Source organism: Phyllobates terribilis, unplaced genomic scaffold (genome assembly GCF_046119375.1).
Source record: "Phyllobates terribilis strain yellow unplaced genomic scaffold, ASM4611937v1 Scaffold_5__5_contigs__length_657084704, whole genome shotgun sequence".
Lineage (NCBI taxonomy): Eukaryota > Metazoa > Chordata > Amphibia > Anura > Dendrobatidae > Phyllobates > Phyllobates terribilis.
In genome coordinates, this window is record NW_027362765.1 from 213219810 (window position 1) to 213238537 (window position 18728).

At 39.6% G+C, this 18728-nt stretch overlaps 1 protein-coding gene across 1 annotated transcript in view; it reads right to left on the reverse strand.

Moving 5' to 3' along the window:
* The window catches only part of GGT7 (gamma-glutamyltransferase 7), a 67028-nt gene that overhangs the window by 16297 nt on the left and 32003 nt on the right, over nt 1–18728 (reverse strand). Inside the window, exons 2-7 of the mRNA XM_073683779.1 lie at nt 10687–10913; nt 8858–9009; nt 8018–8132; nt 6525–6592; nt 6236–6309; nt 2196–2389 (exon numbers count right to left, since the gene is read on the reverse strand). Coding sequence (XP_073539880.1) covers nt 2196–2389; nt 6236–6309; nt 6525–6592; nt 8018–8132; nt 8858–9009; nt 10687–10913 — 830 coding nt within the window. The remainder of the gene's footprint in view (nt 1–2195; nt 2390–6235; nt 6310–6524; nt 6593–8017; nt 8133–8857; nt 9010–10686; nt 10914–18728) is intronic.

An 18728-nucleotide genomic window follows, 5' to 3' on the forward strand; every position in this document is an offset into this window, starting at 1 on the left:
TTATAAACTCACTAAGGCCACGGCCCCACTATCAGTATTTCATCAGTATTCGGTCAGTATTTTATCTCAGGAGTGGGAGCCAAAACCAGGTGAGGAACAGAGAAAAGGTATAATAGAAACAAGTCACCAATTCTGCATTTATCACCCACTCCTGGTTTTGGCTCCCACTCCTGAGAAAAAATACTGACCGAATACTGACCAAATACTGATAGTGGGGCCGTGGCCTTAGGCTGGATTTCCATACATAAGCCTTAGTGGGACTACTGATGACTACTTCTGAATGCAAAGTTTCTTGATCTGGAACAAGTATACTTACCAACATCTTCGTTTGGAAAATATGGACCTTTCAAGGAAGTGTGACGTCAGAAAATGACCTCTTGTTTATATCAGGTTTTTAGTGTCACATGTGGATTTTTTTTCATTTTGTCAATTTTTTTCATATCAGGTAAAAAATAAATTAAGTAATCTTGCAATTTTTACACTGGCCACTAAGGCTTTTTTTAGACTCACACTTCCTCTCCTTTTAGGAAGAGTTTACAGCAGCTTCTTTATCATCAGAGGCAGGATTATAATTACTGAAAACACCAGTATTTACCACTGCTAACAAAGCACCCACCAATCACAAGTGATGTCACACTTGATCATGTTCCTCCTCTCTTCACAATGACTTCTGCACATCCTCATTAGAAGCTTCAATACAAAAGATAGGGTCATTGCTACCAATGAACATGTGTTGTTTCCTGAAACTGGAAGTTAAAAAAAGACAAGGTGGCCAATGCGGAAATTGCAAGATTTCTGATTTTCATTTTTAATAAAGATTGTGATATGGAAAAAAAAACATTCACAAACATTTAAAAAAATGCATTTAAAGGGGTTTTCCCTCGAACAAAAGTTGATTTTCATCAATAGATCTTGGAATAATAATAACTTCCACAATTGGATGTGTGCAAATAAAATGTTCCTGTGCTGAGATAATCTTGACAATGTGCCCCTGCTGTGTCCTGTGTAATGGCTGTGTCTGACTGTACAAGAACATGGTCTGATCATACCACATCTCCTGGGCAGGGGAGAAAGCAAAAGAGTATACAGACATTACAGCAGGGGATCACAGCTGATTCTTTCTTTGAAGCAAAACATTGTTTAAAAACAGACAGGGAAATGTTTTACCTCTCAAAAAGAATCAGCGGAGATCCCATACTGTAATGTCTGTATAATCTTCTGCTTCCTCCCCTGCCCAGGAGCTGTGGTATGATCAGACCATGTTCTGTACACGGTCAGACATTACACGGGGGAACATTTATAAGATTATCTCAGCACAGGAACATTTTATTTAAATACATTACATTGTGGAACTTATTATCATTCCAAGATCTATTGATTAAAATCAACTTTCGTTCGTGGGAAACCCCTTTAACTTGAAAAACTGAATTAAAAAATAGGTGATTTTCTGAAGATGGATTCCCTTTCAGTCCTACTTGTGTTACTGCCCCAATGGACGACCAAAACCAGACAGCAACGACCACTGGTGGAATTTTGGACAGGAGCATGAGTTTGCAAGGATCATTCCCTAAAATTAAGAATAGACCCACAAGTTTGGGACTATTAAAAACTATGCTAAAGGACCAACCTTTCTTAATATCTGACATGCTGGATGACTGGATACAATATCATAGAGATCATGTGAACAGCCAAATAAATGGAAACAAGGCTTAAAACTGAACTGTAGCCTGATGAAAAATCCTTACAAGTCAAGATAGGATCCTAGGCTAAAATGTAGTAGCATTCGAGTCTTTAGCTGGTTAGGTTGGGGACCTTGCCTTGCAAAGGGTGTCCCAGAAGCAATCTCAGGAATCTTATCCTATTCTCAGATTTCATCCTATATCTAATCTGATTATAGCATGTACGGTAATCAATTTACAATGGCAGAACATTTTACATGAGGTTACGAGCATACGAGTCTGGGCGCTTTATTCTTGCTCCACCATTGACACCTTGTTTGTGGAGCAATTTGTAATAGATCTCTCATAGGATATTTTGGGTATTTCGAGATTATGTCCCGAATTCCACATTTAGATTAATAGGTAATTCTTAGTATAAAGTGACAAATTAAAACAGGCAGGGCATTAGATGTGTCAAACAAAGCCGGCATCAATAATCATCTTCTATAGGAAGCATATCCTCATTCCGGGACTCACCTCATTCACCATTTCTCGTGTTAAGTTGCTTGAATAGAATGCATCTAGCCCTCTTTTTGCTACATCGTGCAAAATGGCTGCCAGATCAAGCCTTCTGACAAATGTTCCCGTTGTTAGAGGTAAGCCATGTGGGAAGAAAATATCTTGAAATGGGTTTGATAGTTCATCTTCCTTCAAGTCACTGATGGCCTTAGCTGTCAAAGTGAAATACTCCAATGGTCACTGTGGTTTCAACAAACTTTGCATAAAACAATAGTGCAAACAAATGTTGTAATACACAGGGAAATACTTATGAACTACTTCTTCCCCCCCTCCACCTCCTAAACTTATCTTTGACTCTAAAAAAAACAGGTAAAATCCATCTTATTTAATACAGCATTGAATCACTGAAGGATCAGATTACAACTGGATATTAATGTCTATAGAGGAGGGAGGGGGATAAGGTTGAGCAGAATGAAAGAAAAAAGCAGACAAATAGAGAGAGATGGTGCTGCCGCTTTCTAGCAGTGAATAAGGTCTGGATTCACAGTTACACTGCTTAGTACAGCTGCATAACTTTCCTTCTTAATTCTAACACTAATCTAAATGAAAGTCCTGTCAAACATTCATATATGCTGATTGCAGGGCCTCCCAATAGTAAGATAACTTTTTTTAATAGACCCACATGATGACATGAGATGTCAGCTCTTCTGGCACGTCTATTTAAATAGATATAAAGGAATAATTCTGGAGTATGTTGTATTAGAACTCTGGACTGTGCTAGTCCTCTATTATTCCTCCTAGAAATGTTATAACAAATTGATAAGTGGGTGTTTTCCTTGTCATTGGGGTACGCCCTTAGGAAATGGTAATGGCTAGTCGTACATACATTAACATGAGGTGTAATAGAGAAATGGTGCAAAACAGAGCTCCAAGAAAAGATACCCTACTGTTATTTTGGGGGAATACAAGTATTTACCAAAACAGAGATGTCATTATACGTTAAGTACTATATATCTTCATTTTCAAAAATTGCATGCCTTGTCATCAGCCAAGCATCATCATCAGTTTGCATTTGGGCTCCATGATCTACTTTCCTTTCTGACAACTCAAATAAGATCTTAATTTATCATTGATCATTAAGTTTTAACATATTTTTTTATATTTTGTATGATTTTACAAGATAAAAAATGTTACCATTGGTAATTGTTATACTTTTATGACTTTGTCTATATAATGAATGGAAAAAACGCAAAAAAAAAAAAAAAAAGCAATGTAATAAGGGGGGAAAATTTTTAAGGTGAATGTGCAAAAATTCTGTGAGCCAAAAACTACCTACTTAGCGGAATTATGAGGCTTAGCTTAGCGTGAGACGCTGGGCAGCAAAACCTTCCGATACAAAATAAGCCAACTAATGTGCAGAATAAACTTTGGATAGACAGACTAAACATAGGCCAGATTTTTCAAACAGCATGGACCGCTAGGATAAAGAATTGTGGAGTATTAGTGAAATTAGGCCCCAATATGTCTACACTTCACCAAGTTACTGGCAGGTGAATATCCTCAGAATCTACAATTCTATCTACATCACCTACAGTGACCTTATTTATGAGCAAAAATGCGCAGAAGTCATAAAAAATAAGGAGTTTAAGCCAAGCTGGTTCAACCAGTTCTTCCTGGCACCGAGTGTTCACAAACTCTTGGATTTTATTTAATCAGTATGTATTTAGTTGGTAAAATAATATCGGTCTGTAAGCCTTCAGTAATATGAAGCTGAGTACATTTTTAAATAGGTAGAATAACAAGTAGTGATTGAGAAAACCAATTATCTGTCTGTTGATCTGCAAGACTCACTGCATTCCCTCCATACTTTTTCTAGAGATCTGCAGAGTGAAGTAAAATGGAGGGGTTTCGCTTGCCTTGTCTTTTTGCCGACAGGATAGGGGGTGAAGATCCTTGTTGTAGCAAGATGCCCCCTTGCTAGTAACAATGCATACTTATGGTGGTCCTATACACTGTGCAGAATTATTAGGCAAGTTGTATTTTAGAGGATTATTTTTATTATTGATCAACAACTATGTTCTCAATCAACCCAAAAGACTCTTAAATATCCAAGCTTAATATTTTTGGAAGTTGGAGTGTTTTTTTTTTAGTTTTGGCTATCTGTTTGTGCAGGTAACTATTACTGTGCAGAATTATTAGACAACTTAATAAAAACCAAATATAATCCCATCTCACTTGTTTATTATCACCAGGTAAACCAATGTCAATGCACAAAATTTAGAAATAAACATTTCTGACATGCAAAAACAAAAACCAAAAAAATTAGTGATCAATATAGCCACCTTTCTTTATGATGACACTCAACAGCCATCCATCCATAGATTCTGTCAGTTGCTTGATCTGTTTTCGATCAACATTGCGTGCAGCTGCCACCACAGCCTCCCAGACACTGTTCCGAGAGGTGTACTGTTTTCCCTCCCTGTAGATCTCACATTTTATGATGGACCACAGGTTCTCTCTGGGGTTCAGATCAGGTGAACAAGGGGGCCATGTCATTATTTTTTCTTCTTTTAGACCTTTACTGGCCAGCTGTGGAGTAGTTGGATGCATGTGATGGAGCATTGTCCTGCATGAAAATCATGTTTTACTTGAACGATACCGACTTCTTCCTGTACCACTGCTTGAAGAAGTTGTCTTCCAGAAACTGGCAGTAGGTCTGGGAGTTGAGCTTCACTCCATCCTTAACCTGAAAAGGTCCCACAAGTTCATCTTTGATGATATCAGCCCATACCAGTACCCCACCTCCACCTTGCTGGCGTCTGAGTCGGAGTGGAGCTCTCTGCCCTTTACTGATCCAGCCTCTAGCCCATCCATCTGGCCCATCAAGAGTCACTCTCATTTCATCAGTCCATAAAACCTTTGAAAAATCAGTCTTAAGATATTTCTTATAAAAAATAAAAACTACCGCACTCCTGGAGTGGTGGTGGTGCCCAGGTAGGGTTACAAGCCCGTATAGATATAGAAAAACAACCTGGCACTCAAAAGACTCATGGGTTCTTTAAGTAATTTTTAATAAAGTAATGTAGTAAACAACAAACAGACGTTTCGGTCACAATAGACCTTCATCGGTGTACCGTTGCTTGCGGTAGGTACTTAAAGGCAATGGCCTGGTCGGAGCCGCAAGCCGTAGATGAAAGTAGATAACCAGAGGCAGTAGCCCGGTAGGTGTTGTATGCTGAATTTGAAAGGACGCAGGACGCGGTATCCACCGTTTGTCCAGGAACATGCTGGACTTTTCGGAGCCCGTCAAATCTCTCTTCTGACCCATTTTGCCAAAGGAAAAGAAGTTGCCTAATAATTAAGCACACCTTATACAGGGTGTTGATGTCATTAGTCAACACCTCTCCTCATTACAGAGATTCACATCACCAGATTTACTTAATTGGTAGTTGGCTCTCAAGCCTATGCAGCTTGGAGTAGGACAACATGTATAAAAAGTATCATGTGATCAAAATACTCATTTGCCTAATAATTCTGCACACAGTGTATATTGGACTAAAGTCGTCCCACCTAAACCCGCCGATCAGTAACTGCTCTGTAAAAAAATGTGCCAGTGTTGCTTTAATTACAAGTATGAGATCTTGCAATCACATGAGACCCCAGTCTTTGACAGTGCGGGGGGCTTGGGAGGGTTATGAGATCCCACATAGCATGTAAGTGTTCCACAACCAAAAGTTTAGACCTGACGTTTGCACTTTTGCTAAAAGTTAGCTCCTTTGCCCCAAGAGCATTCTTTCTAATTAGTGTTATTTGATCAAATCATCTACCTGTGGCTGCCCACTGTTTCCTAAAAAAAAAGGGCATCGACAAACAGATGGCAGGTACTCTTTCACTAAATACATTACTATTAGGGTCCCTTTTGTTTAGTATTAAACAATGATGGTGTCCTTCAATGTGACAAATATGAATCAGAAGGGGCGACTATTATTCATGTCAATGTAGGCTGCAAATAAAGAAATACTTTTTTCTTTAGTAATGATACTAATATATCTCCTTACCTAAGTCATGTGTTGTATTAAATCCTCCACTGGCAACTTCTTCTACCATCGATATAACATCCAACCATGGCAGCCTGAGAAAATAAATTGATTGGAATTACCGTAAATTAGAATTGGGCATATCATGTATACATGGTATTTTACAACTGAGATTGGCAGGTTAGAAATAGAGATTGAGACTAAGTGATAAAAAGCTGTGCAGAATGAGAGATAGATAGATCGATAGATAGATAGATAGATAGATAGATAGATAGATAGATAGATAGATAGACCATACATGTGTACTTACTTTCCATACATATTGTGGGCTTTAGCCAACCCTTTCAACATGCCGGGAACACCAACCAGAATACCCGGCTAATACATGAAGAGAGAGGTGACATATAAGTAGACAGATATAATCACTTGTGCATTAGTTCTTATAAGTACAGTTATGTACTTATCTGCAGATGTACAGAATTGTGCAAATGTTTTAGGCAGGTGTGGAAAAAATGCTACAAAGTAATAATGCCTTTAAAAATAATAGTTTTAATAGTTTATTTTTATCAATTAACAAAATGCAAAGTGAATGAAAAAAAGAGACATCTAAATCAAATCAATATTTGCAGTGACCTCCCTTTGTCTTGGCACGGATTTTTCTAGGTACACTTGCCCACAATTTTTGTAGGAAATCGGCAGGAGATTGTTCCAAACATCTTGGAGAACTAACCACCGCTTTTCTGTGGATGTAGGTTTTCGCAAATCCTCCTGTCTCTTCATGTAATCCCAGACACTCGATGATGTTGAGATCAGGGCTTTGTGGGGGTCACATCATCACTTCCATGACTGTTTGTTCTTCTTTGTGCTGAAGAATAAATTTGGAGCCAATCAGAAGCCTTCCTGATAGTATTGCATGATGGATAAGTATCTGCCTGTATTTCTCGGCATATAAACTAGGCCAAGTGACTCAATTATGATCAAAAAAATAAAAACTGAAGTGCAGAAAATGGCAGCAGGTGATCTGGACTTATGAGTCAAAATGTGAAATATTCGGTTGTAACAAGGAAATTTGTTTGTGGAAGGGCTGGAGAGAGAATAACAACAATGAGTGTCTGCAGGCAACAGAGAAGCATGGTGGAGATTCACTGCAAGCTGGGGGCAGCATTTCAGCAGATGCAGTTGGGAATTTGGTCAAGATTAATGTTGTCTTCAATGCTGAGAAATATAGGCAGGTACTTATCCATCATTCAATACCCTCAGGGAGGTGTCTGGCACCAAATATATTCAGCAGCAGAACTACACAAATCATAAAGCCAATATAATTAAGAACTTGCTTCAGCGTAAAGAAGAACAAGGAGTCCTGGACATGATTATATGGCCCCCACAGAGCTCTGATCTCAACATCATTGAGTCTGTCCTGGATTACATGAAAAGACAGAAGGATTTGCACAAGCCTACAGTCTAACCACAGATCTGTAGTTAGTTCTCCAAAATATTTGGAACAACCTCAATTTCTACAAAAACTGTATTCAAGTATACCTAGAAGAATTGTTGCTTTGATGCTGTTTTGAAGGCAATGGATGGTCACATGAAATACTGATTTGATTACGATTTCTTTTATTCATTCACCTTACATTTTGTTAATTGATAAATATAAACTATAAACACCTCTATTTTTTTAATACATTCTTACTTTGCAGCACTTGCCTAAACATTTTGCTCAGTGCTGTAAACTGCTGATCAGCCCTCATTTTTCTGATAGGCAAATAATTCTGGACTATGGTAGGAACATTTATATCTTACCTTGTGTTTCCAATACTGCAAAAAATCATTATGTATTCCAGATGGTGCTGTCTCCCGAAAATCAATGACGTCTGTCACGTTGTTTCTTATGTCATGGACCAGCATCACACCACCCCTGATAAAAAAAAAGATAAGTACTGACTATGTAATCATATCCTCTATAGAATATGGTGCAGCGATGATACATACTTTTCCAAGCAAGTTGTTATTAATTCAACAAAAAAAAACCTGAAAATTGGAAACTAAATATTGCGTCGTTTCACAATTATTTGATCACTAGGTGGCACTGTTTTATTGATTTCTAAGCATCGGAATATATACCTACAGTAATAGGTAGAGGCAAAGTAACTTTGATACACTCAGTCTTTATGGGAACCTAATATTCAACCATCTAAAAAGTGTTTATTTAGCCTAAATCTTCTAGAAATGTCTATTGTAGTAGAGAAAGGTCCTGATGTAAGGTAACAACCCATGAAAGCTATTGGCAGAATGACACAGATTTGAACATCCATTTTTCTGTCCGCTGGGACATTTCTCATAATGACGCTGTGTGAACCTAGCAAACAAGACTCATTATTAATCCCTGACCTCCTCTCTTAAAGGGATTGCCAAGGAGTAGGAAAAGTTTCTGCTTTTTCTTCTAGAAATCACCATTCTTATCTTTTGATTGTTTCTGGAATTCAAGTGCCACACTAGTTAATTAAAATGGGTGGCACTGTTTCTAAAAAATAAAATACTTTTTTTTAATCCTGGACAATTCCTTTAAGTTTACCATGAAAAGAAACACTTTATTTATAATAAAAGACCACAAATAAAAGGTTATTATTCATTCACACTTACCCTCCAATGCCTGATGTATGTGGATTAACAATCCCAAGACACAGGGCAGTAGCAATAGCAGCATCCACAGAGCTCCCCCTCTTCTCCAACACTTCAATCCCCAAAGCTGTACAATGCGAAGCATCGCTCACTACTGCCCCTTGGTGGAAGATCTAGGGGGGGGCAAATATCAAGTTATCATTTGTTTTTCATTATGTATATTAATGCAACCCCACACCCTGACGACAACAAAAAGTGACTTTGACTGGTGTCCAAAAGACAGAATTTCCCATTACTGAGATAGGAGATGGCAGCATGTGCTGTAAGATTCTATGTAGACAGGAGGGGGAGGAGCTAGAGGCTGAGCTTCTCCCTCCCCCTACTATCCATATAGAATCTCATCAGTAGCAGCTGCCATCTCCTATTTCAGTAATATAACAATCTGTCTTCACTTAATACAGATTTTACCTCAGAATTTTGATAATTTTGGTAAAGAAAAAAGCTGATTTCTCTGATAATATATTACAAAGTTGATTATTTTCATGTGTGTTATTGATTTATGAAATAAAAATTAAAATGACGGTTAATCTTTAAGTATGTATTTATTTAGCTGCAATGCTACACAGCCTTCAGACAAGTTTGGCACTGTTTCTGGTAATAAGGCAAAAGGAAATTGATCAAAACTATAAAACAAAAACTGCTTTTGTTGCCTAACTAATCCCAGTGGTGCTTTCATTTTACCGTAACTGTTAAAAAAAAAGAAGTGAAGACTGAGCTCTGATTGGTTGCTATGGGCAACTAAGGCCGGCTTATTCAATCCTAATAAATGAGGCCAGTGTGTCATGTGGCTCCTGTCTGGTTTTGATGGCGGTGATGGCTTACTGGAGGGAGGAACATAGCTGACATAATATAGTCAGACCTGAAATGAACATTTTATTTTTGTTTCCATAATTTTGAAAACCACAGATTAAAAAGTTGTCTGTACCAATGGCAAACATCTATTAACTGTATTATACAGTCATAAATATGTCATAATATAACGAGAGTCATACAATTTTCCAATAGATTGTAAAGTGATTTTACTTTCAGTCATTTAATAGGAGCTATCACTGTATAACCCGTATCCAACAGCTAAATCTGTCCTGGTTGTGTGCTGGGACACAGCTACACAGCTCAGTACAAGGCACAATTATATTGTAGTGAGTCAGGTGTCCGTCACATGACCAGGTCAGGGATTTTATCCACTAGAAGTAAACAATTAGGCTATGTTCACATGTTGCGTTTTTGCTGCATTTTTTTATGCAAATTAAAAGCCGCTTTTTACAGTACCAGCAAAAGTTATGAGATTTCATAAATCTCATGCACACACTTGCTTTTTTTTCCTGATTGAATTGGAAAACTGCTGCAGCATGACAGTTCTTTCAGCGTTTTCGCAGCGTTTTTTTTACCCATAGACAGCAATGAGTAAGTGCAAAAAATGCAGCAAAAACACAGCAAGAAAAGCAGCAAAAAAGGCAGCAAAAACTGTGTTTTAGCTGCAGCTTTTTTACTGCCAAGAGATCAGCTTTTGGCTGCAAAAAAAGCAGCAAAAAAGCAATGTCTGAACATAGCCTAAAGGTTTGAATGACAGCAAGCATAGATCTTGGAAATCACAACAGAACCAAATAATTGATTGAGGTTGCATTATGCAACAGAGCTTTATTTGTTGTAACTGTACTACCCCTTTAAGAATTGGAATCTTCTCTGGAAAAGAGTGAACATATGCTAATTTACAGCAAAAAAATTGTATTAAAGAATATAAAAGCTAGGAAAAGAAAAACTCTAATTACCAGTCATATCTTCTCTCTTACCTGAGGATCCCCAAAATATATCTGCATTATAAGTGCTATTGTGACACCCAGAGCAAATGTAATGCAGGCAGTTATGATGACAGTAAGACCATCCTGTCGACAGCTGCAGTCTGAGCTGAAAGGGTCTTTGATGGTCTCTCGAAGTGGGGAGGCGTCCTGGCTTCCCATTTCTGAGGATGAAGATGGCAGTCGCTGCAGACGGGCCGACTTAAGGAATGCGTCTGGATCTATAAACATAAGTGCACATCAAAAATTACACAAAAAATCTCAAAAAAAATCATCTTTCACTAATATATGACTTATTTTCTATAAATTTCAATGTTACCCAAAGGCAATAAGATGGGTGTAAATGATAATCAGGGGTTCTTTGTCCGGGGTCTATGATATAGACGATGTGAAGTTCTGGATACAAGGCCGGTGATAGTGATGACGTGGTTTTCTTTGTCTTACGATAAGTTTGAAAAAGGAGAGCTCAAAGTTGTAGGACAATGTCGGTGAAGGTATGAAGTTCTGTTCTTCAGGATGGTAGGGATGATGTTATGGGCTTCCTCTTACCAGAGTCATGTACAATTAACAATAATATGGAGGGAGTGTGGCGTTCCAAGGTGAGGTTATTCATCATATGGATGATTGCATTGTTGATGTGGAGTTTTCCAATCAAAGACTTATTAGTGATGATATTGAGTTTTGCAACCCCAATATTGTTATGGTGATGTAGATTTCAGCAAACCAGGGAGATGATAATAAAGATGTAGAGTTTGTGTCCAAGGACAATGGTAATTTTGCTGTTCAGCTACGAACTCTTCTAGATAATAAAATAAACAAGAAAAATGTGACAAAAGTCCACCCTACACCTAATGAGGATCCCGGACCGATTCTAAACTTCAGTGGATACTTCCCTTCCTACAAGCCTTCTGTGGAAAATTAGAACCACAGACTGAGATCTTGGGATTAGCAAATGTGTTCAAGAGCTATCAGGTTTCTATTTTAAATCCCTAACTTTAACTCTTTGTACTTCTATTGTACTTCTCACAGGAGAGTGAATGTATTCGATATACGGTATATAACATGCCTACTGGACTACCTTTTGGGACTGTCTTACTCTTCTGGACCCTAAAACGTAAGGTAGTGGTCTCCAACAACTCAACCTACAATAATGGTCTCCAAGCAGAGCAGCATGTTGCAACCTATAGGAGTCAATTAATCAAAGTGTTTACGCCACAATGCGGAATAGCACAAAAATGTTGAGACTTTTCGTGTTTTCAAGCCAGTTTTGAACATGGTTACATTTGTCTATCAAATTAATCAACAGTGGCAGCATTCCTTACACCAGCAATGTTAGTCTACAGTGCCGGCAAAAAAAATCTACAAGTTCAACGAAACCACAAAATCTTAACATTCAAGTGTTTTACTGCGGATTTTTCGTTACAATTAGTATTTTGTCAAGTCACCCTTATATTTTATCACCATCTGCAGTCGTTTAGGCATGGATTCAGGAAGGCGGTGAAGTACGTGAAGTCCATGGTTCTCCAGTGTCTTCAGCGCCTACTTTAAATCATTGATATTGCCAGGTTGTGTCTTTTGAACTTTGTTTTTCATTAAATTCCAGGCATTTTCTATGGAGTTAAGGTCAGGAATTACCTGGCCACACTAAAATGTTAATTTTATGGTCATTGAGAAACTTTGTCACAGCCTTGGCCTTGTGGGCTGTTGCTCCAACATGCATAAAGTAATCACACTGATGAATGACCCAAAAAGTAAGCAAATGGTCTTCCAAAACATTAATATAACTGCTTGCTTTCATACTTACATTCTTGGGAAGGAAGTACAGACCTTTCCTGTAAATGCTTCCACTAAATGCAACCCACGTAATCACACTGTCAGGGTATTAAACAGTCTTAACTGTATATTTTGGGTCATAAAGTGACACGGTACTCGGACGACGCACAATCTTTGAGCCTTCCCTGACCCTCCTGAAAGTGCTCTCATCACTAAACATCACTTTCCTCCACTTTTCAGATGTCCAATCTTGATATTTCTTACAAAAGGCAGGCCTTTTTCTTCATTGCTGCTGGGAGCAGGGGCTTCTTTGCAGTATGGCGACTTGGTAAAGCCAGGTCCTTCTGCAGGTGGTGACGAACTGTCCTAGTTGCGACGTTCTGGAGGTGGTAGGGTATTTGTTTTTTAGTTCAACAACAGTTATAGAAGTATTTGACATCACTTCACTCTTCAAAAGCTTATCAGTCCTTGGTGAAGTCTTCTTAGGTGCGTCAGAGCCTAACTTCCTCAGCAGTACCATCCCAGGAGGCAATGACACCACCAACAGCTTCAGTTGATAAATTGCCTTTCTCAACACGCCCAGATCTTCTAGCTACAGCAATCACCGAATCATCCTTCTCTAGCAGAGTCAATGTACGGGATTTCTCTTCCATTTTCAGCTTCCGACCCATTGGGGGAAATAATAAAGATGCCATTTGGACAAGATGGAGACGAAAAGAAACGACTCAATCAGAGAAGATGTTACCTATAAAGTACCTAGATGTAAATGTTTACTTATTTATACTGGCTACATCTGATCAGTACTTTGGTCCACAGTCTGATAATGACTGATAACAACAATTCCCAGCATCTCCTTATCATTGTTAAAGACATACTGGGAGTTGTAGGTCCATGAGATACAAATGTAAATGGGCCTGACTTGACATTACAATTGACTGCTGTATTAAGCTTGGTGATGTAATCATGTACTGATGGTAGTTCCGCTGACGTATACGTGTACTGATGACGGTACTGGTGTTGTGTTTATTTACTGACGATGGTTCTCATGATGTATTCATGTACTGATTATGGTTTTGGTGATGCATTCATGTACTTATGGAGGTTTTAGTGACGTATTAATGTACTGATAGTGGTTCTGGTGATGTATTCATGTACTGATGGTGGTTCTAGTGATTCATTTATCTACTAAAGGGTGGTCTGGCGCAGTTTTCATGTACTGATGATGGTTATAGTGCCGTATTTATGTACTATTGATGGCTCTGGTGTTCTATTTATGTACTGATGATGATTTTGGTTTTATATTCATGTGCTGATAATGGTTCTGGTGATGAATACATTACCCAAAAAACCATCACTGCATGAATGCGTCAAAAGAACCACCATCCATACATGAATATGTCACCAGAACCGCTATCCGTACAGGAATATGGCACCAGCACCACCATTCAGTTTTGTTGCAAACTGTATTTGTCACATAACGGACCTTTTATCTATGATGGGGTCTGTTTAGTTTCCATTTGGATATCCGCCAAATACTGGACACATTAATTGAAACCAAACGTCCCACATTATAGTTAAAGGGGTTTTCCCACAAAGTTAATTTTAAAGTTGATTTGAATCAATACATCTTGGAATAATAATAAGTTCCACAATTGGATGTGCTTAAAAAATGTTCCTGTGCTGAGATAATCTTATAAATGTGCCCCTGCTGTGTACTGTGTAATGGCTGTGCCTGACCATACAGGGACATGGTCTGCAAATCTCCTTGGCAGGGAAGAAAGCAAAAGAGAAAATACAGATAACACAGCATGGTATCACAGCTGATTATTTTTGTGAGATAAAGCATTTCCCTACCTGTTTTTAAAAAAAATGTTTTAACTCAAAGAAAGAATTATTGCGATCCCATGCTGTAATATCTGTATACTCTCTTTTGCTTCCTTCCCTGCTCAGGAGCTGTGGTATAATCAGACAATGTTGCGTGCATGGTCAGAAACAACATTACACAGTACACAGCAGGGGCACATGTATAAAATTATCTCTGCACAGGAACATTTTTTTTTAAACCCATCAAATTGTGAAAATTATTATTCCAAGATCTATTGATTGACCCCTTTACCACCTATGACGTATAGGTACGTCATAGGTCGCCTCCCCCTCTTTGATGTGGGCTCCAGCACTGAGCCCACCTCTTCTCAGACACATGACAGCTGATCTGAGCTGATTTGCACTTATCCGAACACTACGGGGAGAAAATTAACTTTATTCTCCTCGACAGCGTTTCGGTTACGTTACAGTCACAGGGGCGGTGCCGACACAGGTTCAGTCACTACTGTGGGAATACAGAGTGACAGCTATAACCACACACCCCCGCAATGACCGACACTCGCTCTACATTAGGGCCAGTGTGTTATGATCTGCAACAAGTACTAAGGAAAGATAGGGGAAAGCTGTCCCTACAGTAAGACTAAGCTGAATCCCTCTGATGTAGCGGGCTGCCTGTTCCTAGTGAACAGACCCGCCTTAGTCCTCGGCTAGTCTGAACGAAGACCTATAGAATAAAGGGAGGGGTCCCTAAAAGAACTAAGGACTGGGACAAAATTGGGACACCTCCTAAACAGAGAAGTTGTTGCAGAACACAAAAAGACAAACTGACAAAAATGTACTAGAGGTCCCAGAGGACCAAGCGAACTTGACAGAGAAAGGCACCGAAGCACCAGGCTAGAGAAACAGTCAAATACTGAAGTCCAGCGCAGCCACAAGAGCGGAGCTGGAATATAAAGGCAGATGGTCACGTGACCGCAAAACACAAGATGGAAAAAACAAACAGGAGGGTTCTAACAGTACCCCCTCTTTTATGAGGATCCTCCAGATCCTCCATGTCCAGGCCTATCCGGAGACCTCCTGTGGAAAGCTTTAACAAGCCTAGGAGCAGAGACATCATCCGTCCTTACCCAGGAGTTGTCTTCGGGACCGAAACCCTTCCAGGAGACAAGATACTGTCTATGCTCCTCTACTCCCTCTATGCCATCTAGAATTCAAGATACGAGAAATTTCATATTCGCCGTCTTTCACCACAGGAGGAACTGTGACAGTGGCGTCAGCCTTTTTCAACAAGTAGACATGAAACACAGGATTAATCTTCCAGGAAGTAGGGACATCCAATCTAACAGCAGACGGGTTAACAACCTGAAGCACTTTAAATGGACTCTTCCTTTCCTGGGGCCGTCCTTATGTGAGCCAGTTTCTTTGTAGCGCTTGATGGTTTTTGCAACTGCACTTGGGGACACTTTCAAAGTTTGCCCAATTTTTCGGACTGACTGACCTTCATTTCTTAAAGTAATGATGGCCACTCGTTTTTCTTTACTTAGCTGCTTTTTTCTTGCCATAATACAAATTCTAACAGTCTATGCAGTAGGACTATCAGCTGTGTATCCACCTGATTTCTGCACAACACAACTGATGGTCCCAACCCCATTTGTAAGGCAAGAAATCCCACTTATTAAACCTGACAGGGCACATCTGTGAAGTGAAAACCATTTCCGGTGACTACCTCTTGAAGCTCATCAAGAGAATGCCAAGAGTGTGCAAAGCAGTCATCAAAGCAAAAGGTGGCTACTTTGAAGAACCTAGAATATAAGACATATTTTCAGTTGTTTCACACTTTTTTGTTAAGTATATAATTCCACATGTGTTAATTCACAGTTTTGATGCCTTCAGTGTGAATGTACAATTTTCATAGTCATGAAAATACAGAAAAATCTTTAAATGAGAAGGTGTGTCCAAACTTTTGGTCTGTACTGTATATACTGTATAATTCAGTGTGATTATCTCTACAGTTTTGTATACAGAATAGTGTAAACATGTACATTAGATAGTACATGGTGTATACCTGTATAATACTGTATACACAGCAGTGTGTTTTAGTGTACATTATGCTGTATTATATGCACAGCAGTGTGTTCATATGTAGTAGTGTATAGTATACATAAAATCGCTGCGTATATACTATAAAAGTATAGTTATATACAATTCCTGCATATAGCAGACGGGTATAGATCCACATACTACCACTCATGGGGGGCACATTCTGAACATTCCAGACCCACATACTTTTCACACCCATAAAATGATGGCACATTACTTTCTCTTAAGATATCAGAATATTGGCAGTGAAGGCATGCTAAGCCTCAGACTTTACATCACAATGACGCAGGCACATGAGAGATGAACAGATAGAGCACAGGGGAATGGTCAGATGGACAAAAACGGTGGAGACGATGATACACTGGAAGGGCTAGTTCTATGCCCGAATCCAGCCTCAGGTAGGAACTATATTGAACACACTTGCATTGGATCACAAACACATGTATAACAAAGTCTTAAATATCTCTACATTACAATATATGTACATGTCTGTAATATTTTAACACATTGAGTCCATAGGAGCCTGCAGTGCAGTTCCACTTCAAATCCAGTAAATACCTATATAATACTGTATGTACTATGCACAGGTTTTCACATTAGTGCTTACTTCTGTATTTTATTATAAAGTGGTATGCGAAGTGAGACCTTAATATACAAAAGTAACTTTAGTATGGAGATGAGATACACTGGTACATGTAGTGAGGGGGGTGATATACACTGATACATGTAGCGAGGGGGTGATATACACTGGTACATGTAGTGAGGGGGTGATATACACTGGTACATGTAGCGAGGGGGTGATATACACTGGTACATGTAGCGAGGGGGTGATATACACTGGGACATGTAGCGAGGGGGTGATATACACTGGTGCATGTAGTGAGGGGGTGATATACACTAGTACATGTAGTGAGGGGGTGATATACACTGGTACATGTAGTGAGGGGGTGATATACACTGGTGCATGTAGTGAGGGGGTGACATACACTGGTGCATGTAGTGAGGGGGTGATATACACTGGTACCTGTAGTGAGGGGGGTGATATACACTGATACATGTAGCGAGGGGGTGATATACACTGGTACATGTAGTGAGGAGGGTGATATACACTGGTACATGTAGCGAGGGGGTGATATACACTGGTACATGTAGCGAGGGGGTGATATACACTGGTACATGTAGCGAGGGGGTGATATACACTGGTACATGTAGCGAGGGGGTGATATACACTGGTACATGTAGCGAGGGGGTGATATACAATTGGTACATGTAGTGAGGAGGGTGATATACACTGGTACATGTAGTGAGGGGGGTGATATACACTGGTACATGTAGTGAGGGGGTGATATACACTGGTACATGTAGCGAGGGGGTGATATACACTGGTACATGTAGCGAGGGGGTGATATACAATTGGTACATGTAGTGAGGAGGGTGATATACACTGGTACATGTAGTGAGGGGGGTGATATACACTGGTACATGTAGCGAGGGGGTGATATACACTGGTACATGTAGCGAGGGGGTGATATACACTGGTACATGTAGCGAGGGGGTGATATACTCTGGTACATGTAGCGAGGGGGTGATATACAATTGGTACATGTAGTGAGGAGGGTGATATACACTGGTACATGTAGCGAGGGGGTGATATACACTGGTACATGTAGCGAGGGGGTGATATACACTGGTACATGTAGCGAGGGGGTGATATACACTGGTACATGTAGCGAGGGGGTGATATACACTGATACATGTAGTGAGGAGGGTGATATACACTGGTACATGTAGCGAGGGGGTGATATACACTGGTACATGTAGCGAGGGGGTGATATACACTGGTACATGTAGCGAGGGGGTGATATACACTGATACATGTAGCAAGGGGGGTGATATACACTGGTACATGTAGCGAGGGGGTGATATACACTGGTACATGTAGCGAGGGGGTGATATACACTGGTACATGTAGCGAGGGGGTGATATACACTGGTACATGTAGCGAGGGGGTGATATACAATTGGTACATGTAGTGAGGAGGGTGATATACACTGGTACATGTAGTGAGGGGGGTGATATACACTGGTACATGTAGTGAGGGGGTGATATACACTGGTACATGTAGCGAGGGGGTGATATACACTGGTACATGTAGCGAGGGGGTGATATACAATTGGTACATGTAGTGAGGAGGGTGATATACACTGGTACATGTAGTGAGGGGGGTGATATACACTGGTACATGTAGCGAGGGGGTGATATACACTGGTACATGTAGCGAGGGGGTGATATACACTGGTACATGTAGCGAGGGGGTGATATACTCTGGTACATGTAGC